The sequence below is a fragment of the Vipera ursinii genome (assembly GCF_947247035.1).
Source record: "Vipera ursinii genome assembly, chromosome: 15".
Classification (NCBI taxonomy): Eukaryota; Metazoa; Chordata; class Lepidosauria; order Squamata; family Viperidae; genus Vipera; species Vipera ursinii.
Window position 1 is genome coordinate 8,362,463 of NC_139528.1, and position 27,015 is coordinate 8,389,477.

Sequence of the window (27,015 nt, forward strand, 5' to 3'; positions counted from 1 at the left end):
CACCCAAGAGAAAGGATTCCTCCCCACAAGTATTTTGAACCTCCCTCCAAATTTCTAGTAACAGAGTGATTTCTAGTAACAGAGTGAGCGCCTCTTACTCGTCCCAGCTTCTGCCCATCTAGCAGTTCAAAAGCACGTAAAAATGCAAGTAGCAAAATAGGGACCACTCCGGTGGGAAGGTAACAGCGTTCTGTGCGCCTTTGGCGTCTAGTCATGCCGGCCACATGACCACGGAGACGTCCTCGGACAAGCGCTGGCTCTTCGGCTTTGAAGCAGAGATGAGCCCCTGGAGTTGGAAATGACTAGCACGCATGTGCGGGGGAACCTTTACCTTTACCAAATTTCTATTGCCATGAACAGTAAAACACAAGTGTGTTGAGCTCAACCAATGACTTTAAAGAATCCCATAAAGTGCATGTAAATTGTAATACTGCCAAAATTATTTTCCTGAGCAGGAGGCTAAAATATGAGCTTGGGGGCCTTTTGCAGCTCCCCAAACCTCTTGCTCTCCAATTCTTGCAAGGACAGCTCAGGAAACACCCCAGCACAACCCCAGGCACCCTGCAAACACTGATACCAGGGTAGGCAACCTTGGCTCTTTTATGACTCGTGGACTTCAACTCCCAGAATTCCTCAGCCAGCATGGCTCAGCTTGGAAACCTCTCCCTTTCCCCTCAGCATGGCTGGCTCAGGAATTTTGGGAGTTGAAGTCCACAAGTCATAAAAGAGCCAAGGTTGCCTACCCCTGGCCTATACCTTCAGGCTCAGGAAACTACCCCATTTATGATTGTGGCTTACCCCAAAGTGAGAAGAACGTACGAGTGCCCAGAAAGGGGTAGAGGGGAAAAAAAAGAGACTGGTGTTTTGATTCTTAAGAAAAAGATATTTTTGTTACAAGTGCATTTTATTGGGTTTCAAGTCCAAGAAAAGAATACTGCTGCTCACTACTGACAAAGTCCCTGAAAGAGGCTCTCGCAAGGAAGAGGGATGTCTCAGAACATCCCTGTAATACAGAATTTTTAAAGTTAAATTACAGGAAGTCAAATCACGCATTCAGCTAGCACACTATGGACACCTCTATGCTTCTGGTAGACGTTCTGTCAGGACTCTCCCCCCCGTAATTGACTGAGAACATAATTTACTCTGCCCTCCGTAATTTATTAAGTCACCTTCCTGCATGGAAGCAGGCCTGTCATCTGAAAACTTAAATGAAAAATAATTGTTGAGGCTGGAGCTTTAAAGATTGGCTACTTCTGAGTTCCAAATGGTTGCACAGATATAATATTTTTATGAATTTTTTTAACGGATTTGCTTGCCACCTGTCGCGCCTTGCAGGAACTCTACGTTTAGCTATGGGTAGCCCTCGACTTACAGTGATTTGTGTGTCAACCACTCAAAGCACTGAAAAAAGTGTCTTGCGTCGCAGCATCCCCACGGTCGGTCACGTGATCAAATTTTGGGTCCTTGGCACCCGGCACATGTTCACCATGGTTGCCACAACCCAGTGTCATGTGATTGCCATCATGTGACCTTCCAACCAGCAAAGTTAAGGGGGGGGGAGCTGGATTCATTTAATGACCATGTGATTCATTTAACAACTACGGTATAGTGTTTGGCTTAACAGCCATGGGCAAAAAGCGAGTCAGGCACGACTTGCTTAACGCTTGGCTAGCTTAGCAACGATAACTCAGTTCCCAATTGTGGTCGTTGAGGACTAGCTCAATTTTCAATCCTGGCCTCAAACAATACACAGAACCATAATTGCCTGCTGGGTTTTGTACACACATACACACACAAAATTATTAATCAAAGTTAAAACAAAGCAAACAGGATCTTGCAGGTCTGCAGCCCACAAAGAAAAAAATAATTGACTTGGTGGGAGAGACAGAGGAAGTGAAAGGCTGATTCACGCAGAGGGGCAAATGTGTATTCCACACACACACACTGACACGTACACAGTTGCTGATTCTGGACCCGTAAGATGATCCTAGTGCATGGGTGTCAAACTCGCCGCGTCACGTGATGTGTTGCGATGTATCGCAACTCTTTTTTGCATTTCCGGAGCTGGGATGGACGCAGCCTCTGCATGATGCAACCGGCCGGTGGGCCGGCAGTTTGACACCCCTGTCCTGGTGGGATGAAGCTCCAGTTCTCTGGGCTGTTGCTTTCCATTGGAGGGGGGCAGGTGCCAGGTGTGACTCCTTGGCAGACACTCCCCAGATGCCAGCATCAGCACTGCGAGAGAACGAAGCTGGCTAATTTATGACTGCGGAGCTGCACATAGTGTTCATGCCACAGGCGTGGTTCCCACGGTACAAGTAGTAGTAGCCCTGTAGGAAAGAGGAGACAAGCAACTCAAAAGCTCGGAAGGAGAAGTAGCATACAGGTAAGTCCTCGACTTATGGCTGCAGCTGAGCCAACCATCTCATTGCTAAGCAAACCAATTGTCAACTGAGTTTTGTCCCACTTTACAGCCTTTCTTGCCACACCTGTTAAGTGAAGCATTGCAGTTGTTACGTTAAGTGACTTCAATTTCCCCATTGACTTTGCTTGCCTGAAGGTCACAAAAGGGAATCACCTGACCCCGGGACGCTGCGACCGTCATAAATACACACTAGTTGTCAAGCATCTGAATTTTGATCACGTTAACCATGGGGATGCCGCAACAGTCATAAGTGTGAAAAACGGTCATAAATTCCTTTTTCCAGTGCTGTCGTAACTTGGAACAGTCACTAAATGAACTGTCGTAAGTAATAGCCCCATTGGAGGACCCCCTCCTCCCACCCTTCTCCCCACTGACCAGGGCAGGGAAGAGTAGGGGTCCCCAGCCATACCTTTTCTCCCCAGTCTTCACCCCAGCTGTTCTTGATCGCCCAGAAGGGAATTTGGCCACCTGCGGGAAGGAGACAGAACGGTCACAAAATGGCCCCTGCATGCTCCTCGCCTCCAGGGAACGACTCCGAGAAGAAAGCAGAGCAGGCTCTCAGGAAACAGCTGATCACAACTCCCATTATCCCCAGCTGGTCCAAATGGAGTTGTGAGAAGCAAAAATTCCATCCAGAATTCAACGTGTTGGACTAGCCAGGGGTAGGCGACCTTGGCTCTTTTATGACTCACGGACTTCAACTCCCAGAATTCCTGAGCCAGCCTGGCTCAGCTTGGAAATCTCTCCCTTTCCCCTCAGCATGGCTGGCTCAGGAATTCTGGGAGTTGAAGTCCAACAGTCATAAAAGAGCCAAGGTTGCCTATCCCTGGACTAGACAGTGTTTCTTAATCTTGGCAACTTTAAGAGGGGTGGGCTTCAACTCTCAAATTCCCCATGAAGCATGGCTGGCTGGGGAATTCTGGAAGTCCTCCCCTCTTAAAGTTGCCAACGTTGTGAAACACTGAATGAAAGCGATCCTATTCCAAAAGTGAGCCTTGGCTTTTAGTTCTGATGGACGGATTTCCTACGGCGTTTTGCATATAGTTGAAATACGCTCAGAGTCAAAAGTGATCGTGTGAAAGGAATCAGCTTCATGCTCCAAAAATAAATTCACGTTTAAAAAATCAAAATTTTAACCTATTCTGGGCTTCCATCTGTTGGGGGAAGAAGAGGAAGGGCTGTTTTTTGTTTATCCACCCTGAAATGCACTGGAATGAAATGTGTTTGCCTCCTTCGTTCAGGTCTACCAGCTCCAAACCAGCTTGAGCAGCCCTCCGAAGCAGGCTGATGTTCGCTTCCGAAGGGACGGCCCAGTTCTGCCATCCCCGGGAAGAAAGTCAAAAGCACACAGAAGGAGTTAGAAAAAGAGGAGATTCAGAAAGAAAGAAAAACCCAGAATAAAGAACCAGAAATCAAGACACACTCACAGACATCCCGCAAGATTTTCTCAACACAAAACAGCCACTCACGTCTGCCATAGCCCACCAAAAGGACCGCGTGGTCGATCATCCAGGGATTACAGAGCACGAAGAAGGGGTGGGAAACGCCTTTGCGGTAGAACTGGAGGAAGAGAGAAGAAAGCTTAAATGTAATCATGGCAAACAAGACCCCAGAATACAGAGTTGGAAGGGCCCTTGGAGGTCTTCTAGTCTAACCCCCTGCCCAAGCAGGAAACCCTACACCATTTCAGACAAATGGCTGTCTAACCTCTTCTTAAAAACCTCCAGTGATGGAATACCCACAACTTCTGGAGGCAAGCCATTCTAATGATTAATTGTTCTTAGGTAAAGGTAAAGGTTCCCCCGCACATGCGTGCTAGTCGTTTCCAACTCTAGGGGCCAGTGCTCATCTCCGTTTCAAAGCCGAAGAGCCAGCGCTTGTCCGAGGATGTCTCCGTGGTTGTGTGGCCGGCATGACTGGACGCCAAAGGTGCACGGAACGCTGTTACCTTCCCACCGTAGTGGTCCCTATTTTTCTACTTGCATTTTTTTTAACGTCCTTTCGAACTGCTAGGATGGCAGAAGCTGGGACGGGTAACAGGCGCTCACTCTGTACTCGGGATTCGACCCGCCAAACTGCCGACCTTCTGATCGACAAGCTCAGCGTCCTAACCCACTGAGCCACCACATCCCTTTTAACTGTTTAATTGTTCTTACTACCAGGGAATTTCTTAGTTCTAGTTTGCTCCTCTCCTTTCCTTGATTAGTTTCCATCTGTTGCTGCTTCTCCTGCCTTCTGGTGCTTCGGAAAATAGGTTGACACACATGCACACACACACCCCTCTTCTCTGTGGCAACCCCTCAAATACTAGAATACTGCGCTATCATGTCCTTCTTTTCTCTAGATCTACCGTGCCCAGTTCCTGCAGCCATTCTTCGTATGTTTTAGCCTTCCACCCCCTAAGAATCTTAGTTGCTGTTCTCTGCCCTCTTTCCAGAACCTCTACGTCTTTTGTGAGTCTCTCACCTGCATAGCGAAAGCATTCAGAGCAATGGAGATGGGACCGTTCTTGGCCAGCCAAGCCGCGATCTCTGTCCATGGAGAGAGGGGCACAAGTAAGAGACAGGGACACCTGGCCCAAGGAAGGGGGGCTGCCTGAGGTCCCACCCTTTCCCCCCCCAAAAGAAAATTTCTTATTTCAAGTGAAAACTCCTGACAAGTGTGGATATACATGCACTGCGGGAGTTGTTGTTATTATTATTATTATTATTATTATTATTATTATTATTATTATTATTATTATTATTTTATTAAATTTATATGCCGCCCTTCTCCCTAAGGACTCAGGGCGGCTCACAACAATAAAAAATTAAAAAACATAGAATACAAAGATTAAAAAAGAATTAAACAATAAATAAAAAATAAAGGACAATTTAAACCAAATTTAAAAAACCATGGTCAGTCCAGGCCCGCTTGTTGGAACAACCAGGTCTTCAGGTCATGGCGGAAGGACCGAAGGTCAGGGGCCGTCCGCAGCTCCGGGGGCAGTTCATTCCAGAGGGTCGGTGCGCCCACAGAGAAGGCTCTCCCCCTGGGGGTCGCCAGCCGGCATTCCCTGGCCGACGGCACCGTGAGGAGGCCGACTGTGGGAGCGGACCGGGCGATGGGAGGTTGACAATGGCAGCAGGTGGTCTCGCAAGTACCCCGGGCCTAAGCCATGTAGGGCTTTAAAGGTGATTATCAGCACCTTGAATCGCACCCGGAGGGCAACCGGAAGCCAATGCAGCTCGCGCAGGAGTGGTGTAACATGGGAGTATCGAGATACTACATCAGGGGTCTTCAAACATGGCCCTTTTATGACTTGTGGACTTCAACTCCCAGAATTCCTCAGCCAGCATACGCTGCTGAGGAATTCTGGGAGTTGAAGTCCACAAGTCATAAAAGGGCCAAGTTTGAAGACCGCTGTACTAGATCATCACATAAGGTAGTCCTCGAGTTATGACTATAATTGTACATGGAATTACAGTTATAGGTTATCGCGGTCATAGGTTAAGGCAATCCTTTCCTTTCCCTTTCCTTTCATCTTTTGTTCCCATTCCTTTCCCTTTTTTCTTTTCCTCTTACGTTTTCATTCCTCTTTTCCTTCCCTTTCTTTCCTTCCCTTTCCTTCCCTTTCTCTTTTTCCTTTCCTTTCCTTTCCTTGTTTTCCTCTTCCTCCCTCCCTCCCTTTTTCCTTTTGGTTTCTCTTCCGTTTACTTATCCCTTTTACTTCCTCTTTCTTAACCTGTACCGCTTTGCAAGCAACGTCCTCCCTAGTGGCCAGCTGGGCCGAAGTCAAGGAATGCCCACCGCTCTCGTCCCGGGAGACGCCCACGCTGCTGTTGATGTAAACAGCCACTTTCTCCCTGGAGAAGCCGCAGTTCTGTTCAAAACCTTGGTAGCTGTAATCCCTCTCGGTCTCCAGGCCACCTGGAAAAAGGCAAGGCAGAAACCCCGTTCAAGGAAGGTTCCAGAAGGAACTGGGGAAAATCCGAAGGGAAACAGAGACACTCCGGTTGGGAAGATCAAAGGAGACTTTAGAGCCGCATTTAAAGCAGAAGAAAAAAATCCTAGGGTTAGGGTTAGGGTTAGGGTTTTGGGTTAGGGGTTAGGGTTAGGGTTATTGTTAGGAAAACTAAGACTCAATGACCGGAACAATCTCCGGTCTTGGATCCAGCTTCCAAAGGTTGTTGGGCAATTCTTTTTTTTAAAACTCTCGGGAGCAATACACTAGAATACAGGTAGACCTCGGCTTACAACAGTTCATCTGGTGACCGTTCAAAGTTACAACAGCACTGAAAAAAGTGACCATTTTTCACACTTACGACCATTGCAGCAACCCCACAGTCAGGTGATCGGAATTGAGACGCTTGGCAACTGGCATGTACTTATGTCGGTTGCAGTGTCCCAGGGTCACCTGATCCCCTTTCGCCACCTTCTGACCAGCAAAGTCAATGGACGAAGCGGGATTCACCCAGCGACCGCGTGAGTAACTCAATAACTGCAGTGATTCGTTCAACAAATGTGGCAAGAAGGACTGTAAAATGGGGCAAAACTCACTTAACAAATGTCTCACTTAGCAACAGGAATTTGGGGCTCAATTGTGGTCGTACGTTGAGGACTACCTATACTGTAGTCCTGTTGACAAATGAATCAGGCCTTTTTAAAATCTAGTTCAGTTATGATAGGCGGCCCTTGACTTACACTCATTCCTTTAGAGACCATTTGAAGTTACAACGGGGTGACAAAGGTAATTTATGACCAGTCCTCGTGCTTACAACCATCAAAGCATCCCCAGGGTCACGTGATCAAAATTCAGGCACTTGGCAACCCGGCATCTGTTTACGACGGTCGCAGCATCCCAGGGTCACAATGATCACCATTTGTGACCTTCCCAGACAGCTTCTGACAAGCAAATTCAAGGGAGGGGGAGATGGATTTGCTTAATGACCGTGTGATTCACTTAACAACTGCAGTGATTCACTAAACCACCAGGCAGAAAGGTTGTAAAACCAGGCACAACTCAATGCACAACCACCTTAGTTAGCAACAGAAATTCTGGGCCCGACTGTGGTTGCAAAACAAGGACTACCTTTACTCAGCCCCTCTTAACTCTGACTTCCCAGCTTTCAAGAGGGCAGCCCAGGTGGGGCTGCTCCCCACAGGCGCAAAGCAGACTTTTGCTTGAAACGACAACGACACGCAGCAGAAGCTTCGGAAGCCGATGGCCTCAACATCACCCCTCCAGGACTGCTTGCTCAGCAAAACACCACACAAAAGAGCAATTCGCTTCTCCGCGTTTCTCTCTGTACAGAAACTGTTTTTTGTTTAAAAAGTACAATGTTCAGGCTGAAGCAAAAACCAATTAGCCTCTTCCTCCTCCTTCTCCTCCTGTCCTAAAACCTCTCAATAGAATGGAATAGAATAGAATAGAATAGAATAGAATAGAATAGAATAGAATAGAATAGAATAGAATAGAATAGAATAGAATAGAATAGAATAGAATAGAATAGAATAGAATAGAAATACAGAGCAGAATAGAGTAATAATAGAACAGAAATACAGAACAGAATAGAATAGATAATGGAATGAAGAATAGAATAGAATAGAATAGAATAGAATAGAATAGAATAGAATAGAATAGAATAGAATAGGAATAGAATAGAATAGAATAGAATAGGAATAGAATAGAATAGAAATACAGAGCAGAATAGAGTAATAATAGAACAGAAATACAGAATAGAATAGAATAGAATAGAATAGAATAGAATAGAATAGAATAGAATAGAATAGAATAGAATAGAATAGAATAGAATAGAATAGAATAGAATAGAATAGAATAGAATAAGGGAATAGAGTAGAGTAGAGTAGAGTAGAGTAGAGTAGAGTAGAGTAGAGTAGAGTAGAATAGAATAGAATAGAACAGAATAGAATAGATAATGGAATGAAGAACAGAACAGAACAGAACAGAACAGAACAGAATAGAGCTGGAAGGGACCTTGGAGTTCTCCTAGTTCTCCTTTTCTTTAAGCTGCCTCAGGCATTGTCACTTGCCCCAATGTTGCAATCCAAGATTGAAAGGCTCCGGCAATTGCGAAAAGCTTTAGCCTTAAATTAAGCCTGTTTACCCTCCAAGAAAAGCCATAGGCAGACTCAAGATAAGGGGGTAAAACTAATTACATTTGTTTAAAGGGATTAAACCTATGGAAGTCCACACTTTGGACTGATTGCTAACTTAAAATACAGAGTAAAATATTCCAATAACCAAAGCACACAAAGGATCCTCTGAATTACAAAACACTGTAAAAACTGTACAAAAATCCTTATGGTGACCCAATCAAGCTGCCAGCTGATCCAGAAGTAAATAAACCCACCTCCTTTCCGACATGCCGGCTTTTCATTTCATCAGCGCTGACTGCATTCTCCTAGCTGGAGAAAACGAACCAGGGGACCTTTTCTTCCAGCAACAGCTGCTGCTTCTTCTCTGTCCCTGTTTCCTCCCTGCCTGCTGAGCTTCCCTCCTCTTTCCCTGTTGTCTTTTTCCCCCCTTTCCCTGCCCAAACCACCTCCTTTTATAGCCTCTCCTCTCCTTCCCCCTCTTTTTTTTCAGTTCCCCTCCAGTTCCGCGCTGCTTCTGGAAGCGCCAATCCTGCGGCTTCTGCCGAGCCCAGACAGTCCTGCAGCTGCAGCTGCCTCTCCCTCAGGCTTGGGTCGCTTTGGCTCATTCTCCTCCCCTGCTACACTTGGCTAGCAGTCACGTCCCACCTGCCACGTGGCAAAGTACCACAGCTGGTACGCGTACCACCGGTTGAAAAGCCCTCTCCTAGTCCAGCCCCCTGCTCAAGGCAGGAGAACTGATGACGTTACCTAGTTGGGTCATGAAACATCTGCAAGAAAATCACAAAAGCTCAGAGCGCCAAGGATCCCCTATTTCCAGTCCTCCTCCTTCTCCTCCTCCTGCTGTCCTCAAACTCAGCTTGCTTCTAGCGCTATTATCTACTTGGGTCATGAAACATGTGCAAGAAAACCACCAGGCTCAGAGAACACCAAGGGCCCCACAGCCTCCTCCTTCTCCACCGCCTCCTGTCTTAAAAACCCAACTTCCTTCTAGCACTGATGATGTTACCTAGTTGGGTCATGAAACATCTGCAAGAAAACGACAAAGCTCAGAGAGCACCAAGAACCCCACAGTCTTCTCCTCCTCCTCCTCCTCCTGCCAAGGACCCCACAAGCCTTCAAACCCTTCCTCTCTGTAGACCCGGAGAGACTGACGAAGTGCCACCTTCCCCCAAACAGATCCAGCTTCATCTTGCAAGAAATATAGTTTGGCCCCTTGTAGACTTACCCAGCTTCTCAATAGCCTCATAAGCATTAGAAGGCAGGCCACCTCCGCAGGCTTTGTCGATAACATCACAGTCTACCAGCTCTGTAGAGGAAGAAGATAAGATGAAGAACAACTGGATGCTGGAGATAGGTGCAGGCACATGTTTTAAGTTCATGAACTTCCCCTAGGGCAATGTTTTTGAACCTTATGGACCTGAAGATGGGTAGGCTTCAATTCCCAGAATTCTGGGAGTTAGAAGTCCACCCATCTTCAAGCTGTTAAAACTTCAGAAACAATGTCCTGCTGAGAGATCTACATCCAACGTAGGCTTTCCCATAGGCGCTGGATTTAGACCTTGGGGGCTCTAAGCTATTGGGAGCTACAATGGGTATACCTAACCTGTGTTCATAGAGCATATGGCCATAGAACTCCTGAACATGTCAAGAAGGCCACCAAGTTGCATAGCAATCCATAATGGGGTAGGGAGGGGCATTATTTGCCTTAATTTATTTTGTTAATGATTATCAGCAGGGGGGGACGGCCACTGTGATCGAATGGGAAAGGAGTTGGCTTAGGAGCTGAGAGCCCAGCTTTGTGTCAGAGCTCCAGTCGAGAAGGTTCCTGGGGGATTCTGGCCCCATCGGACTCTGTTCAAGGGGGTCTAGTGTGGAAGGAGCTGGGCTCGGACCAGGGAAGTGACTCAAGTTCCAGGCCTCCTTAGATGCAGAAGACATCTGGGTGACCTTGGATGGTCAGACTGTGGGAGAAGCCAAGTGAACCCCAGCTCTTGTTGCACCTGGCTCTGAGACCTTTTCCAGGTCCTCCACACCAGCGCTCCTCCACACTAAGAACAACAGCCACGTTTGTTGGCAGCCACAGCGTACTCTGAAAGTGTTGTTGAGACTTCCCAAAGCCCGTTGATTGACTGCTACTTAGGACATAGAGCTTCCTTCCTCCTGGTTTGGCTGAACATCACCATTTGAGGAGAGAAGCGTCCCCAAAACATGGCATGGGAGTGGACCCATATTTTCCAACAGGGCAAATCCTCCCAGACAAGTTGTGGCCCCAGCCCCTCCGTTACCTTGCTCGGAGAGGGAGACCAAGGTGCCCTTGTGAAGGAACCACTGTCCTTCTATGTTGCCCGTTACAGAGAAGGCCCAGCAGGAGCCACACTCGCCCTGCAGAGAGAAGAAGAGACCACACAAACAGCATCAGAAAAGCTCCATCCAAGCTTTAGGGCAATCTTTCTCAACCTTAGCAACTTTTAAGATGGGTACTCCCAGAATTCCCTAGCCAGCAAAGCTAGGAAAGTTGAAGTCCACCCATTTTGAAGTTGCTAAGGTTCAGAAACACCGTCCTGGGGAGACATCTAGCCTAATTCATGGAGGATCAAGCTGTGCTGGCTAGGGAATTTATTTTTTATTTTATTTATTTTATTTAGATTTATATACCGCCCTTTCCCGAAGGACTCAGGCGGTTTACAGGGCATTTAAAAAACAGTCAATACAAACGTTAAAACAAATTAAAAGAGATTAAATAGAACCCTGAGAAAATTAAAACCCAGTTAAAATTAGAATTAAAAATATTCTCAGCCTGGGCCAGAGAGCTCGAAGAGCCAGGTCTTCAGGTCCCGGCGGAATGAACGGAGGTTGGGGGCAGTCCTAAGCTCCGCAGGCAGCTGGTTCCACAGGGCAGGCGCACCCACTGAGAAGGCCCTACCCCTGGGTGTTACCCGCCGGCAGTCTTTAACCCGCGGCACCCTGAGGAGACCCTCCCTGTGGGACCGCACTGGACGAAGGGAGTTCTGGGAGTTGGTCCACAGGGCTTAAAGTTGCCAAGGTTGGATACCCCTGCCCTAGATTACTTGATACGGCCCTATTGACCAAACAGTCAGGCATCACCACCTAGGCAGAAGGAGCTCAGCCCCACCCAGGGCCCCATCTCAGAATCCATCTGTTTGCCCATGGGACTTAGCCTAAGAAGACCCACCTGGTTTTTGACCTCTGTGACAGCCCCATGGTCCCGCCAGTCCCATTCCTCAGGGAAGGAACCATTCGGGATGGAGGCCACTTTCATTGGCCGGCCTGGTAGTTTCGCCAGCAGCGGATTCAGGTACGTGGAATGGAACTCTTCCTCTGGAAGGAGAGAAGCAGACCAGGAGTGGCCAATCCTGCACCAAACCTCATTCTCCACTTATACAGAAGATAGAATCATAGGGGTGGGAGGGACCTTGGGGGTCTTCTAGTCAACCCCCTGCTTAAGCAGGAGACCCTACACCACCCCCGACAAATGGCTGTTCAGGGTCTTCTTGAAAACCTCCAGTGATGGAACCCCCACAACTCCAGGAAGCAAGCTATTCTTTCCATCCATCCGTCATCCGTCCGTCATCTATCTATGTATCTATCTATCATCTATCTATCTATCTATCTATCTATCTATCTATCTATCTATCTATCTATCTATCTATCATCTTATCTATCATCTATCTTTATCTATCTATCATCTATCTTTATCTATCATCTTATCTATCATCTAACTATGTATCACCTATCCTATCTATCTACCTACCTACCTACCTACCTACCTACCTATCTATCTATCTATCTATCTATCTACCTACCTACCTACCTACCTACCTATCTACCTCATAGAACATAAAACCTTGGTGTCAGGATCCCCACTGTTGGCCTGGCACCTGGCTGGCCTCCTGCCATCAAATAGGAAGGGAGGGGGAAGGCATTTGGGACAATCCACACCTGTGGATTGTATCTAATGGTGGGAAATGGGGGGGGGGAGTGACAACAGAAGAAGACCAGATCACCAAACCAACTTGTACCAAGATCTTCAAGTCCATTTGCCCTGAGAATGGAAGGTTACCAGTTTTGCACCTCAAAACATCTCACCGACATCGCATTGGCTGGCCGGGGGACTTGTCATGGGGGGAGGGGGGGAGTTGGAAAGAAGAGCTTTGTATTTTGCGTGGGAACACCCGATCCTGACTGAATTTGCTGGAACCAGGTTCTGTCAGTAAAAGCTCCTTTGCTTCAACTAAATGGAGTCATGGGCCTTGCTTTCCTGAGAGAGCAAACTGGGGCAGGTCTGACATTATGGCTGGAAGGGGACTCTTCTAGTCCAATCCCTTTTGCTCAAGCAGGAGACCCAATACCACGATGTCAAACTCGTGACATCACGTGACGTCGCGCAGCGTATCGGGACTCTTTTGGCATTGCTGGCAATGGGGTGGGTACGGCTTCCGCGTGACGCATCTGGCCCGCGGGCCGGCAGTTTGACACCCCTGCCCTATACCATTCCGGACAAATGGCTGTCCAATCTCTTTTTAAAAACCTCCAGCTTCTGGAGGGAAGCTGTTCCACCGATTGATTGTTCTCACTGTCAGGAAACTTCTCTAGTGTCATGGTTCCGATAAATGAGGCAGTTCAAACAAAATGCAGGCATTGTTTATCTAAAAAGTCTTAATAATGAAAGGAAACATCGGCACTCATGGAGGGATGCCAGAATCTGAAATCTCCTCCCCCCCAAACCTACCATAACACACACACAATCCCCGCCCTTATCTACACGTCATAAATCACATTATCCAATTAGTTTTACATATGAAGTTTTACTTCCCATTCTGTACATGGACTTTTCTTATCTTCTCAAAACATGTTTGCCCCCAAAGTGAAGCAATTAAAGTAACAGGCTGTCTCTTATATTGTCAGTGCAAAAATATGTCAATGTTTGCAGCTACAACTATTTTTTAACGTTTATTTTATTGAAAGTGTTTTTTTCTAAGACAAAAAAACCCACAAAAGATCCCTCAAACCCAACTGTCTACCAAAAACAAATTAACAAAAACTACAAAAAAATTTAAAAACTGGAAGAACTTAACAACAAGCAATAAGAAGCAAAACAAAAAAGTATCAACCCTTGAGGCAGGCCACCTGCATATTAAATGTTAAAAGTATAGGAAAATTTCCACGTTTTTAAAAACAAAAAGTTGCAAAATTATCACATTTGTGCCAAAGGGAAACATACTGAATCTTTTCTTTCTGATTCATAGAAAACTTTGCCTTTTAAAAAACGGACAGTTCTTCACCTCCCAAATCCCATTTCTATATACCCCACAGGTTTTATATATTTTAGCTTGGGTTTGCACTCAATGTCATGCTCTAGCTAACTCTGGTTTACTGAATAAATCTTGTTCTTATTCTATTTATTTTTAATTTTTAATTTTAATTTATTGCACAGATGACTTTAATTTTAATTTTATCTTAATTTCTGTACTTATTATATGTTATTGTTGTTAGCCGCCCTGAGTCCTTCGGGAGATAGGGCGGGATATAAGTCCCATTAATAAATAAATAATAAATAAATAAATAAGAATAACACAAGTGTCTGAGCCACCTTAATTTGAAATAAATTTTAAAAAAACAAGGCAGGCATTTAAAATCTCTAAGGAGGCCATTCTGGTGGATTTCCACTTTTGCGCTTCTTAATCTCTACTGCACTAAACATTTTCCACAGCAAAAGCTCCACCTTCTGACTGGAAGGGATGTTTGGCCTTACTTTTCAATCGAATCACGATTCCAGGTCACCCTAGGGCCTAGACCGACATTATATTTACTCATCAAATTCAAAGCATGCAGGGAAGACATAACAAGCAGAGTCAGGTTGAAACCGGAAAGTCGTAAGATCGAGTCATGTCATAAAATGGGGCTGCAGAGGTCCAAGGGGGGGGAAAATTATTTATTTATTTATTATTGAGACTTATATGCCGCCCTATCTCCCGAAGGACTCAGGGCGGCTAACAACAATAACATACAATAATACAGAAGTTAAAATAAAAATTAAATTAATGGCCCCTGTAGAATAAATTAAAATTAAAATAAATTAAAAATTAGAGTTAAAAATTAAAAACCCCGAATAAAAGCAAAACGAGTTGCAGAATTACACTGAAAAGAGACCCCAACTTTGGACCGGCTTCTCCGGAGAGAGACATCTCCAAATTGCCAAAACTCAGTCCCTAACCTTGCAGTGAGATGGAAGGCAAATTTAATGAATAAACCAACTAACATTTCTGGAACTGAATCCAGGAAATACTTTTTGATTTCCTGCTCAAGAAGCAAACAACCTGTTAGGCCAGACGTAAGCAGTCCTGGATTTCAGCAGCCCTTAACTGAGCCGGCAGTTTGAGTCATAAGTGTCCATGGTCATTAAGTGATCATCCTATTACTGTGCCTGACTTTATGACCTATTTTCCAGGGGTCATAAAGTGAATGTGGGAGTCATTTAGTGAACGCTATCTTCCCTGTGGGATATTTTATGCCGGAAACCAGAAGTTTCTGATAAAAATATTGTAAAGCACATGACCACCGGACACTGCAAATGGCAGGTCATAAATTGAGGCTCGTAAGTGGTCGTAAGTCAAGGACTACCTGTATCATTTTTTCCCCAGACACAGACTATAGAGGTACATCCATCTGCAGTGAAGGGATTAGTCCAAATACACAAAGCCACAATTAAGCACACCTTCTTGATAACACCATAATTAAACTAACCCCTCTTACTGGTATTATTAGGACAATCATTATTACAGGTAATCCTCAACTTATGACCGCAATTGAGCCCAAAATTTACATTGCTAAGTGAAAAATTTGTTAGATAAGTTTTGTCCCATTATGCGACCTGAACCACTGCAATTGTTAAACTAGTGACACAATTGTTAAGTGAATCTAGTTTCTCCACTGACTTTGATTGTTAAGAAGGTCGCAAAAGGGGGTCACCTGACCCCGGGATACTGCAACCGTCATAAATGTGAGTCAGTTGCTAAGCGTCTGAATTTTGATCACGTGATACCTGGGGACGCTGTGACAGTCATAAGCGTGAAAAACAGTCATAAGCCCCTTTTTTAAACTGCCGTTGTAACTTTGAACAGTTACTAAACAAACTATTGTAAGTCAGGGACTATCTTTGCATGCACACTCAGAGCCTTGAACAGTTACTAAACGAACTATTGTAAGTCAGGGACTATCTTTGCATGCACACTCAGAGCCTTGAACAGTTACTAAACAAACTATTGTAAGTCAGGGACTATCTTTGCATGCACACTCAGAGCCTTGAACAGTTACTAAACAAACTATTGTAAGTCAGGGACTATCTTTGCATGCACACTCAGAGCCTTGAACAGTTACTAAACGAACTATTGTAAGTCAGGGACTATCTTTGCATGCACACTCAGAGCCTTGAACAGTTACTAAACAAACTATTGTAAGTCAGGGACTATCTTTGCATGCACACTCAGAGCCTTGAACAGTTACTAAACGAACTATTGTAAGTCGGGGACTATCTTTGCATGCACACTCAGAGCTTCTGGACCAGACAAAAATTCCTTGTGTGTCTAACCACACTTGGCCAAATAAAGTATTCCATTCTCTTTTGTTCTATTATTTCTATTTCCATTCTATTCGCGCACGTCAACTGCAGCCAGCCCTAAAGTTTTTTTAAAAAATTCTGAATAGAATAGTTAACAGGCCCAAACTATGTTAGGTCCACAATACACCTTTATTGGCTGTTTTGACCGAGAAATGATCACCTGCAGATGGGACGGAGAGTTTTTCACGGGATACAATCCGATCTAGGTGCAAAATGTTCGTCCGCTTTCCAAGGAACCTTTGCAATCCAGAAAAGAACCAAACTTCCCACCTGCCGTACCTGTCAGGTCGCTAAATTTGGTGACTCCGTATTCTGCAGTGCCCTGGTCCAGTTCCTGATAGAGACGGGCCCTCTCCAGGTTCTCAGCAAAAATCTGGAAGCGCCTTTGGGTCTCTGGAAGAAAACAGCCCCCAGTTAGAATTAGGACTAGTCGTCCTGCATTTATGACCAGAACTTTGGTTACTCAGCAAGGCAATTGTCCTGCCAATTTTACCACTAGGTTCTCAATAGAATCACTGCAATTTCTGCTAAATGAATCGCGTGGATGTTAAGTGAAACCAGCTTGCCCTACTGCCCTTGCTTGTTGGAAGTCAGCCAGCAAGCTCACAAATGCTGATCACGTGATGCTTGCAACCCTTGTAAATACATGCTGGTTGACAACCGGCCAAATTTTGATTATTTATTAATTAGCAACGTGCCTTCATTATTTTGACAAATAGCTCAAACCTATCCAACACCCCTCCCTCCTCCTATTTTCCCCACAACAACAACCCTGTGAGGTGGGTTGGGCTGAGAGGGACAAACTAGCACAAGATCACCCAGCTGGCTTTTGTACCTAAGGCGGGACTAGACCTCACCATCTCCTGGTGATTGGCCCAAAGTCACCCAGCCGGCTTTCATGCCTCAGGCAGAACTAGAGCTCACCGTCTCCTAGTGATTGGCTTTCAAGGACTTGAACTCACGGTCCCCTGCTGTCTAGCCTGGTGCCTTAACCACTAGACCAAACTGGCTCTCAGGGATGCCGTGATGGTCATAAGTGGCTGTAAGTTACTTTTTCAGTGCTGTTGTAGCTTCAAACAATCACTAAATGAATATTGGAAATCAAGGACTGCTTGCCCATAGATTAACAGTTATGCAGATGCAGAATAAGCCTAAACTGGATATGGTAGGCTGAAGACCCAACGCAAACTGTTTTCTTAAAAGAAGGCCTGGAATTCTTCCACTGTGAAGCTCATTCCACTTCAAAAACTTTTATCTATCTATCATCTATCTATCTATCTATCTATCTATCTATCTATCTATCTATCTATCTATCTATCTATCTATCTTGTCTGTCTTTATCTTTTTCTTTCTTTCAGTTTATCTTCTATATTCTGTCTCTTTATTTATCTTTCTTTCTATCCTCACTCTTTTTTTCACTTTATCTATCATCTAGCTATATTCTGTCTATCTTTATCTATTTTTCTTTCCTTTCACTTTCTTTATCATCTAGCCATACTCTGTCTGTCTCTCTCTCTCTCATCTGCCTGGTTTTTATGTCGTCCATCTCACTGATGCAGAGATTTGGGGGGTCTTGCAATATGATCGGAGTTCTCTTTTGAAAGCCGTGATCTCTGGGTCATGCCTACAATATCTTCATGAAATTGTGAAATGGGGCCTGCCCCCCACCCCCACCCCAACTGCAAAGGGTAACAGGGTCCCTCTGCAAAATCCCCCTTTCCACAGTCAGTCACCTCTGTCGTCCAGGTAGCTCTTCCTGTAGGTGATCAGAAAGTCCTTGAAGAGGGAGACCAGGTGGGCAGAGACATTCTGTGGAAGGAAGAGACGCTCAGGATGAGCACCAGAGACAGCCAGCACAGCCACCCCCGGCTGGATCACGGGCCTGGCCCCACCCCGGCTGCTATTCCTCCGCAGAACTTTAAGGCAACTGAGGCTCTGAAGATGGAGAGCGAGCAGCCATTTTGGGCCTGGGGCCCAGCCACAGGCTTCCCACCCTGAGTTAAAGGGTGGGGTTGTGATGTCACCGGAGGGCAGGGGACTTTGGGACCCTCAGGAAGGTTCTTGGCAGATGAGCTGGGCGTCTTCCAAGCCCGTTTTGCCCTAAGACCCCTTCCGGTGGGAGAAACTTAGCTGAGCTGGGAAGGAATGGCTGGAGTTGAAAATTTCGAAACCCACCTTGCCCCCAAAGCAGCAAGAATTGCAGCCTTGTCAAGTGCAGGGGGAAAGGGGTTGTAAGGGCCACAAATGGAGTGTGGAGGAACCCTGAGCCATGCCCAGCTTCCTTCCTTAAGACCTCCCCATGGAGGGTCTGCTGTGCCAGATCCCCCAGTCTCCTCTGCAGAAGGAAAAACTCAGCTGTTCTCTAGCACAACACAGCCCATCATTCCCCTCAAGAATCAGTGCACGGTCCCCTCTATCTCTTGGGAGCCAAAGGGAGAAAAGGAGCCGAGCCCAGTCCTCGGAGCAACCTCATCTGACAAGCTCAACTGACGACAGACAGTTCGAAGTTACAACAGAAAAAGTGACCCATTCTCAAAGTTTTTTTTAATCCCATTTATATCCCGCCCTTCTCCGAAGACTCAGGGCGGCTTACAATCTAAAGCACAATGTGCTTAGCAATAGCCTTCATTCTATGTATATGCCTGCTTATTAGGGCTTTCGCCCTCCCCCAAACGGCATTATTACAAAGTCAGCTTAATTACCCCCAACAATCTGGGTCCTCATTTTACCTCCCTCGGAAGGATGGAAGGCTGAGTCAACCTTGAGCCTGGTGGGACTCGAACCTGCACTAATTGCAGGCAGCTGGTGTTACTTAAGGAGGCATTAGCCCACTGCTCCACCAGGTTACCACCTATGTACCACCCCATGTTTTGGGTGCTGGGCAACCAGCTTGCATCTACAAGGGTTGCAGAATCTTGCAGTCATATGATCACAATTTGTGATCTTCCAGCCAATTTGTGATCTTTCCGACCGTGAAAATCAATTGGGGGGGAGGGGGTGGGTGAGTTTGCTTAACCACCCTGCAATTTACTTAATTAATGCATGGTTCAGTTAATGGCCATTTTAACAAATGGTAATAAAATTGGGTCTGGTCTCGTGATGCCTTGCTTAATGATAGGATAGGATAGGATAGGATAGGATAGGATAGGATAGGATAGGATAGGATAGGATAGGATAGGATAGGATAGGATGGAGCAGAATGGAACAGAATACAACAGAATATATGGAATGGAACGGAACGGAACGGAACAGAACAGAACGAGTGGAGAAGAACAGAACAGAATGGAATGGAATGGAGCTGGAAGGGACCTTGGAGGTCTTCTAGTCCAGCCCCCTGCTCAAGCAGGAGATGATGCCATAATGACATCCTGACTGCGGTTGTAAGTCGAGGACCAGCTGTATCCTCCTGGGGAAGAGCATCACCCACCTGGAGAGACTCTTCCTGCCTCAGAGAGGCCTCAGCCAGGTCCACAAAAGGGCTGTTCAGGGGAAACGTCTCCCACGGGCCCAGCGAGGCTGCCTGGATTTCAGTCAACGGCTCTGCCCAAAAGAGGAGGAACGATTAATATTACCACAGCCACAACAGAAAACGTTGGCTACAATTCTCTTTTGCTCCTCGCCGAGTCCTTCTTGGATCAATGTCGGACTTTGCGACCCCACAGCCTTCACAGCCAGGTGTCCAACCTTGACCACTTTTGAGACTGGGGCACTTCGAGTGCTAGAATCTTGTGGACTTCAACTCCCAGAATCCCAGAGGTTCTGCTGGCTGAGGAATTCTGGGAGTTGAAGTCCACAGATCTTAAAGAGTTGCCAAGCTTGGACACCCTGGCTTGAGAGCAGATCCTCTTGACCCCTATTTCTACTGCTGAGTGAGACCGTTGTTAGGTGGATTCTGCCCCATATTACAACCTTTTTCCCACAGTTGTTAAGTGAGTCATTGCAGTTTGTTAGGTTAGAGACACAATGTTTAAGTGAATCTGGCTTCCCCCTTGATTCTGCTTCTCGGTTGGTTGCAAAAGGCGATCACAAGATCCCAGGACACTGTGACCATCGTAAGTACGGACCAGTTGCCGAGCATCTGAATTTTGATCATGTGACCCCGGGGGATGCTGCAACGGTCGTAAGCGTGAAAAATGGCCCTAAGCCATTTTTTTCAGTTGCGTTATAACTTTGAATGGTCACTAAATGAATAGCTGTAAGGCAAGGACTACCTACAGATTGAACCCAACTTACATGAATCCGCCATGCACTAAGCCCAAACTCACCCCCTGTATTGTGGGTTGGTAAAATGTACAAGCCTTCCCAATGCGATGCGCAGCTCAGCCACAAGGGCTTGTTTAGCAAGCCATGGTTTAAAACAACCCAGCTTAACATAGGCACCCAACTTCTCCTTTGCACGGGATTCTCTGAACGCCTTCAGGCAACTTCAGACTTGGCCGTTTCTTTTCCCAGCCCTGATTTGTTAGGCAAAGCAGCCGCTCGGGGATCTGCTGAGACTGGCAACTGCCTACAGGGGCGAAACCCCGAGAACTGACGCCCGGCGGGTGCTGGAGGCAAACTCAGAGATGACTTACCGGTGGGATGACAGTCTTGCTTAAGCAGATTCTTGCTGCTCGCCCAGGGCTGGCTCCAAACCTCGAAGTGGCAGGACTGGGTGGTGAGAACAGCAAGGAGTCAGAAATGTACCAGCAACCATGGGCAGGGCAGAATTGGAAATCAGGTTTACTAGCAGTCCATTATCGGGGTTTATCAACTTCCTCAGAGCCACCCAGAAAAGCGGCTGAGCAGAGGCTTTGTGGGAGCTGTCTCGCCCAGCGTCCTGACTTTCTTGGCACTGGGAAACTGGCAGCTAGGCTGGGAGGAGGAGTCAAGCGAGGCCCTAGCTCAGCATCCTTGAGCAGCATATGCTGGACCTTCTCCAAGATCCACGAGCCTTGTTTCATGGAAGATTATCAAAGAGACAAGCAACCTAGAACTAAGGAGAAATTTCCTGACCGTGAGAACAATTAATCAGTGGAATAGCTTGGCTTCCGGAGTTGTGGCTGCTCCATCACTGGAGGCTTTTAAAGAAGAGACTGAACAGCCATTTGTCTGCAATGGTATAAGGTCTCCTGCCTTGACTAGGGGCTTGGGCTAGATGACCTCCAAGGTCCCTTCCAGCCCTAGGATTCTATGCTGTATAGCTAATGCCCTGTGCATAGAATTATGAAGGTTACAGAATACAGAATAACAGAGTTGGAAGGGATCTTGGAGATCTTCTAGTCCAGCCCACTGCTCAAGCACAAGCAGGAGACCCTACGCCATTTCAGACAATTGGCTGTCCAATCTCTTCCTAAAAACCTCCACTGATGGGAGTGCTCATAACTTCTGGAGGCAGGTTGTTCCACTGGTTAATTGTTCTCATCGTTAGGAAATTCCTCCTTAATCCCAGGTTGCTTTTCTCCTTGATTAGTTTCCATCCGTTGCTTGTTTGGCCTTCTGATGCTTTGGACAATAGGTTGACCCCCTCGTCTCTGGCAGCCCCGGAAGTATCGGAAGATGCTATCCTGTCACCCCAAGACCCCCTGTAAAAGGAATCAGTGGCCGAACCAACTTCTGACCAGCCCAAACCATTTTCAATGGAGCTATGCAAAAACGGAGTGCTTTGAAAATTAGTCAAAACTATTATTTTTGACTGTTGCGTTATTAATGGTAAAAGCAATTATGAAAACTATTATTTACTAAATGTATATGGTGCTCATTGCATTGATAGGTAAAGGTAAAGGTTCCCCCGCACATGCGTGCTAGTCGTTTCCGACTCTAGGGGCCGGTGCTCATCTCCATTTCAAAGCCGAAGAGCCAGCGCTTGTCCAAGGACATCTCCGTGGTCATGTGGCCGGCATGACTAGATGCCAAAGGCGCACGGAACGCTGTGACCTTCCCACCGGAGTGGTCCCTGTTTTTCTACTTGCATTTTTACGTGCTTTCGAACTGCTAGGTTGGCAGAAGCTGGGACGAGTAACAGGCGCTCACTCTGTTACGCGACACTTGGAATTCGACCCGCCAAACTGCCGACCTTCTGATCGACAAGCTCAGCGTCCTAACCCACTGAGGCACCGTGTCCCTATTGCATTGATAAGGTGACATATTTTTTTAATCAAACCCATCCTCTCAATTAAAAGCGAATGCTTTGGGAGGGTCCCAGCTTACCACGTGTTCTGGTTTCCCCAGAGGGAGAGACCCCGAAGGGCTGTCGCAGTCCGCCATCTCACCCCTTCTGCACGGACTCTGGAGCAGGACGACCTCCAAGTAGTGTTTGATTCCGTTCACCACCTGTTCTCAAGAAAAAAGCACCCGGGACTTAAGAAATTAATGAGAAATTCTCTGACAACGAGAGCAATTAATCAATGAAACAGCTTCCTTCCAGAAGTTGTGAGTGCTCCATCGCTGGAGGCTATTAAGAAGAGACTGGACAGCCATTTGTTCAGGACAGAATAAGGTGTCCTGCCTTGGGCAGGGGGTTGGACTAGATGTCCTCCAAGGTCCCTTCCAACTCTGTTACTCTGCATTCATAGAGTTTGTAAGTTGCAACAAGAAAGGATCTCCACTGCTGGAGGTTTTCAAGAAACGACTGGACAACCACTTGCCTGGAATAGTGTAAGCCAAGGGTAGGCAACCTTGGCTCCTTTATGACTCGTGGACTTCAACTCCCAGAATTCCTGAGCCAGCATGGCTCAGCTTGGAAACTTTTCCTTTCCCCTCAGCGTGGCTGGCTCAGGAATTCTGGGAGTTGAAGTCCACGAGTCATAAAAGAGCCGAGGTTGCCTACCCCTGGACTAGACAATAATTCTTGCAACCGTTCTTCATATATTTTAGCTTCCAGTCCCTTAATCATCTTCGTTGCTCTTCTCTGCACTCTTCCTGGGGACTCAACATTCTTCTTATGCAGGGCTTTTTTTCTCATAAAACACTCAGAACTGCATTCCGGCACCTTTTTTTTTTGCAAAAAAAAAACAAGCCAGCTCCTTTATTGGTTTTCCTAAGCCTATTGCAGGGCTAGCAATCTTGGTTCTTTTTTATGACTCGTGGACTTCAACTCCCAGAATTCCTGAGCCAGCCATGCTGAGGGGAAAGGGAGAGGTTTCCAAGCTGAGCCGTGATGGCTGAGGAATTCTGGGAGTTGAAGTCCACGAGTCATGAAGGGGCCATAGTTCCCCCATGCTGGCTGAGGAATTCTGGGAGTTGAACTCCACGAGTCATAAAAGAGCCAAGGTTGCCTATCCCTGGTGTAAGCAGCTTGGACTAGAACAGGGGTTCCCAACCGGCGTTGCCGCACTCCCTGGGGGTGCAAGACGATATTCCAGGGGGTGCAGAAACTTTTCAAAATTATACTGTATTATGCATAATTCGTTGCCGTCATTTTGAACCCTTGTAAGGGGTGCAAGAATACATCAGAAGTGTTCTAGGGTGCGGGGTATAGAAAAGATTGGGTGCCTCTTTGCTAGAAGATCTCCAACTCTGTTATTCTGACAAAGAACCAAAGCTTTGGAAAAAGGAGGCTAAACAGGTTTTGTAAGAATTGAACAGGAGAAGCTGTTCTTGCCCAAGACTGCTTGGCTCCCTCCCCACCCCACCCCCCTTCGCCCCAGGAGATCATCCATCCATCCCGAGATTTACAGCAAGGATCACAGCTCTTGCAAACACCGGCAGAAACTTTAGAGAAGCCAGAGAGAAAACGCTGCAATTTCACTTCCGTAAGATGTCGAAATTCCTGTCCCCAGAAAGGCAGGATTGTGTCTTATGGATCTTTGGGGTCCAGTTATAAGATGCAGTCACTGAGTTCTTTCTTTGCCTGCAAGGCTCTCATGCTAGATGTATAAGGCACCAGGCTAGAAACCAAGAGACTGTGAGTTCTAATCCTGCCTTAGCCGTGAAAGTTAGCTGGGTGACCTTGGGCCAGTCCCTCTGTCTCAGCCCAACAACCTCACAGGGTTGTTGTCATGGCGAAAATAGGAGGAGGAAGGAGTGTCGTATTAGGTATGTTTGCAACCTCGAGCTGCTTTTAAAAATATAACAGGATAACAGAATTGGAAGGGACCTTGGAGGTCTTCTAGTTCAACGCCCTGCTCAGGCAGGGAATATAATAAAGGCGGGCTTTAAATGAAATCAAATAAAGTGAAATCAAACAAAATGAGCTGAAGTAAAATGAACTAAAATAAAATGAATTACAATAAAGTGAACTAAAATGAATTGAAGTAAAATAGCATTACAAGAGCCACGGTGCTTAGCACGGCGGGCAAATTCTGCAGACTGCCAGCATTTTGGCAGTTTGATTTCTCAGCGTCCAAGGTCGGTAAAATGAGGACCCAGATTGTTGGGGGCAACAGGCTGACTCTGCAAACCGCTTAGAGTGGGCTGTAAAGCACTGCGAAGCGGGATGCAAGTCTAAGTGCTATTGCTAAAATGAACTGAAATGACGTAATAAAATAAAAGCAAAGAAAAATAAAACGAAACGCAACGAAGCAAAACAAAATCTCCTGAGTGCTGGATAACCAGCCCTAAAAAAACCAAGAGAAAGAAGGTCAACCAGCTTGTGATTCTCTGGCTGGTGGGTCAGCTAAGAGACGCGTGATGTTTAGTCAGCGATTTAATCCTCTTACATAACACGTCAAAAGCCCACGAAATCCTGACCATCCATCAGGCTCAATTCTGAACCAAATCAACATTAATTGGAGTCAACGGTTCCAGCTTCGTTTCAGGCAATTTGTCGGTGGCAGCCTTGTCCCTCCAATCTCCAGAGAAACAGGGTCACAAGCCTCCTGGTTCCAAGAGGCTGATCCAAGGACGATGGGGATTGGAATCCAACCTTTCTGGAGGCCGGGGGTGTTTGAAGTTATGTGCTACTGCTTCGGCATCCTGTGTTAAGAGACGGCATTTTTTCCCCAGTGCAAAATTCTCCATCCTGCATCCCTAAGGGTGCAAATGATAAGAACCCTAATTCCCCAAGGCCAGGGGCGTCCGCTCTCGGCAACTTTCCCCATCTGGCTGGGGAATTCTGGGAGCTGAAGTCCACGGGTCTTAAAACAGCCCCGATTTAGAATTCGCTTAGCTCTTTTCCGCTTTACAAGAATGGATGGAGCAGCTGCAGAGTAACTTCCCAGGAGATCAAGAATGAGGAGGGGACATCCTTGGTGGGGTGTTGCATTTTTTGGGGGGGGGAGGGGGGGTGTAGGAGAAAATTTACATTCTTCTGCCCGCGCTTTGAATAGACTTCAGCCCAGATAGCGGTCCAGCCCAAGCCTGCATCAGGGACAGGGTCTCCGTGGAACGGAGGGAGAGCGGCCCTTCGGAGGGGCTGGATCACAGCTGCCGCCGGCTCAAGCGCTGGCAGAGCCGCATGGGCAGTGTAGTCCGCAATCCTGGGGGACCCCAGATCGAGGGGTTCGCCTTAGCCTAGTGTAAAGTCGCGGCTGGGAGGCATACACTGCACCTAGTGAGCAGAAAAACCTTCCAAGAAGGGGAACGACCCCCGCACCCCCAGCCCAGCCACTAGTCGCCCCCTCCTCATCCCGCCGAGAAGGCGCCCCCCCCTCTTTCCCCGGCTTGGGCTGCGCGCATCTCCAAGCCGGCGCCCGCCGCGGCGGCTGACCTGCGTCCTGGCCCCGCCCAGCGCCCAGAGTCCGCGGGGATGCCCTTCGGGGAAAGCCTCGGCCAGGGCGAAGCGGGCCGCCTCCCGCACCGAGTCCCCGCGCACGTCCACCGCCACGGCCCAGCCCGGAGCCGACAGCGCGGCGGGCGCCAGCAGCAGCCCCAGCAGCAGCCCCAACAGCTTCGCCGCCGCCGCCGCCGCCGCCGCCATCCTCCCGACGACTGGCCGGCCCGGCGACCGACGGCTGCGGCGCCTCCCCCCTCCCCGGGGGAAAGGGGCGGGGCCTCCTCTGGGCGCCGCCCCCTGCTTTGCTGGGTCAGGGCTCGGCACGCGCCGCGGGCGCCCGCGGGCGCCCCGCTGCAGATCCTCGCCGCCCGTAGCCTGCGCAAGCTGCGGCTTCTCCGCGCTCGAGGGGGGGGGGTCATCTCACCTCATCTCATCGCAACCCCCCCACCAATGAACCTGGTCAGCCGCAACCCTTATTATAGACGGCAGGGGTCTTCAAACTTGGCCCTTTTATGACTTGTGGACTTCAACTCCCAGAATTCCTCAGCCAGCTTTGCTGGCTGAGGAATTCTGGGAGTTGAAGTCCACAAGTCATAAAAGGGCCAAGTTTGAAGACCCCTGATATACGGTCTCCTGGTGGAGCAACCGGGTTGGACTAGATTAGAAGGGGGGGGTCCCCAACTCTGGCAACTTTTAAGACCCGTGGACTTCAGCTCCCAGAATTCCCCAGCTGGCTGAAGTCCAGGGGTCTTACAAGTTGCCAAGGTTGGGGGACCCCTGGATTAGACGACTTCCAAGAGACCCGGAGATCCCGCGTTAACCCCGGTTTGGTTTTCTGCAGCTCCCCGTGTTGCGGAAAAGCGGCTGTTGGGATCCTTTGCACGTGCAGAGGCAGGAGATTCAGGAAGCAGGTTAAGCCTCTTTGCGGTGGAATCTAGTCCGGATTCCAGGAGGAGGCGGCGGGGTGGGGTGGGGTGGGGACTGCATTCCAGAGGAGCCAGAGACCACAGTTGGGAGCAGGGGCGTCCATACTTAAAACACAGAATCAGAGGGCTGGAAGGGGCCTTGGAGGTCTTCTAGCCCAACCCCTGCCCAAACAGGAATCCTTATTCCAGTCTCTTCTTAAAAGCCTCCAGTGAGGGAAGCAGTTCCACTGATCGTTTTCAACTGTCAGGAAATTTCTCTAGGTTGCTTCTTGGTTAGTTTCCATCACTTCTT

General features: G+C 47.4%; 1 protein-coding gene across 1 annotated transcript; it reads right to left on the reverse strand.

Annotated features, from left to right (window-relative positions):
• Positions 1–877: 877 nt before the first annotated feature.
• CTSF (cathepsin F) lies at positions 878–26,030 on the reverse strand. The gene is made up of 14 exons (XM_083374246.1): positions 25,792–26,030; positions 22,353–22,475; positions 20,738–20,813; positions 19,591–19,703; positions 17,897–17,972; positions 16,443–16,556; positions 11,718–11,863; positions 10,810–10,906; positions 9,750–9,830; positions 6,215–6,334; positions 4,892–4,956; positions 3,895–3,985; positions 2,835–2,893; positions 878–2,330 (listed from the first exon to the last, which is right to left on the reverse strand). Exons 1-14 carry the CDS (start codon positions 25,999–26,001, stop codon positions 2,256–2,258), a joined length of 1,446 nt encoding a protein of 481 aa, XP_083230372.1. The 5' UTR covers positions 26,002–26,030; the 3' UTR covers positions 878–2,255.
• Positions 26,031–27,015: the final 985 nt, after the last annotated feature.

Excerpts from the sequence above, each read along its gene's own strand:
- CTSF (XM_083374246.1), bottom strand. The coding sequence starts at position 26,001 with ATGGCGGCGGCGGCGGCGGCGGCGGCGAAGCTGTTGGGGCTGCTGCTG. Across the intron at positions 16,557-17,896 it reads GAGCTACCTGGACGACAGAG|AGACCCAAAGGCGCTTCCAG; the intron begins GTGACTGACTGT and ends GTTTTCTTCCAG. Across the intron at positions 11,864-16,442 it reads CAAATTTAGCGACCTGACAG|AGGAAGAGTTCCATTCCACG; the intron begins GTACGGCAGGTG and ends CTCTCCTTCCAG.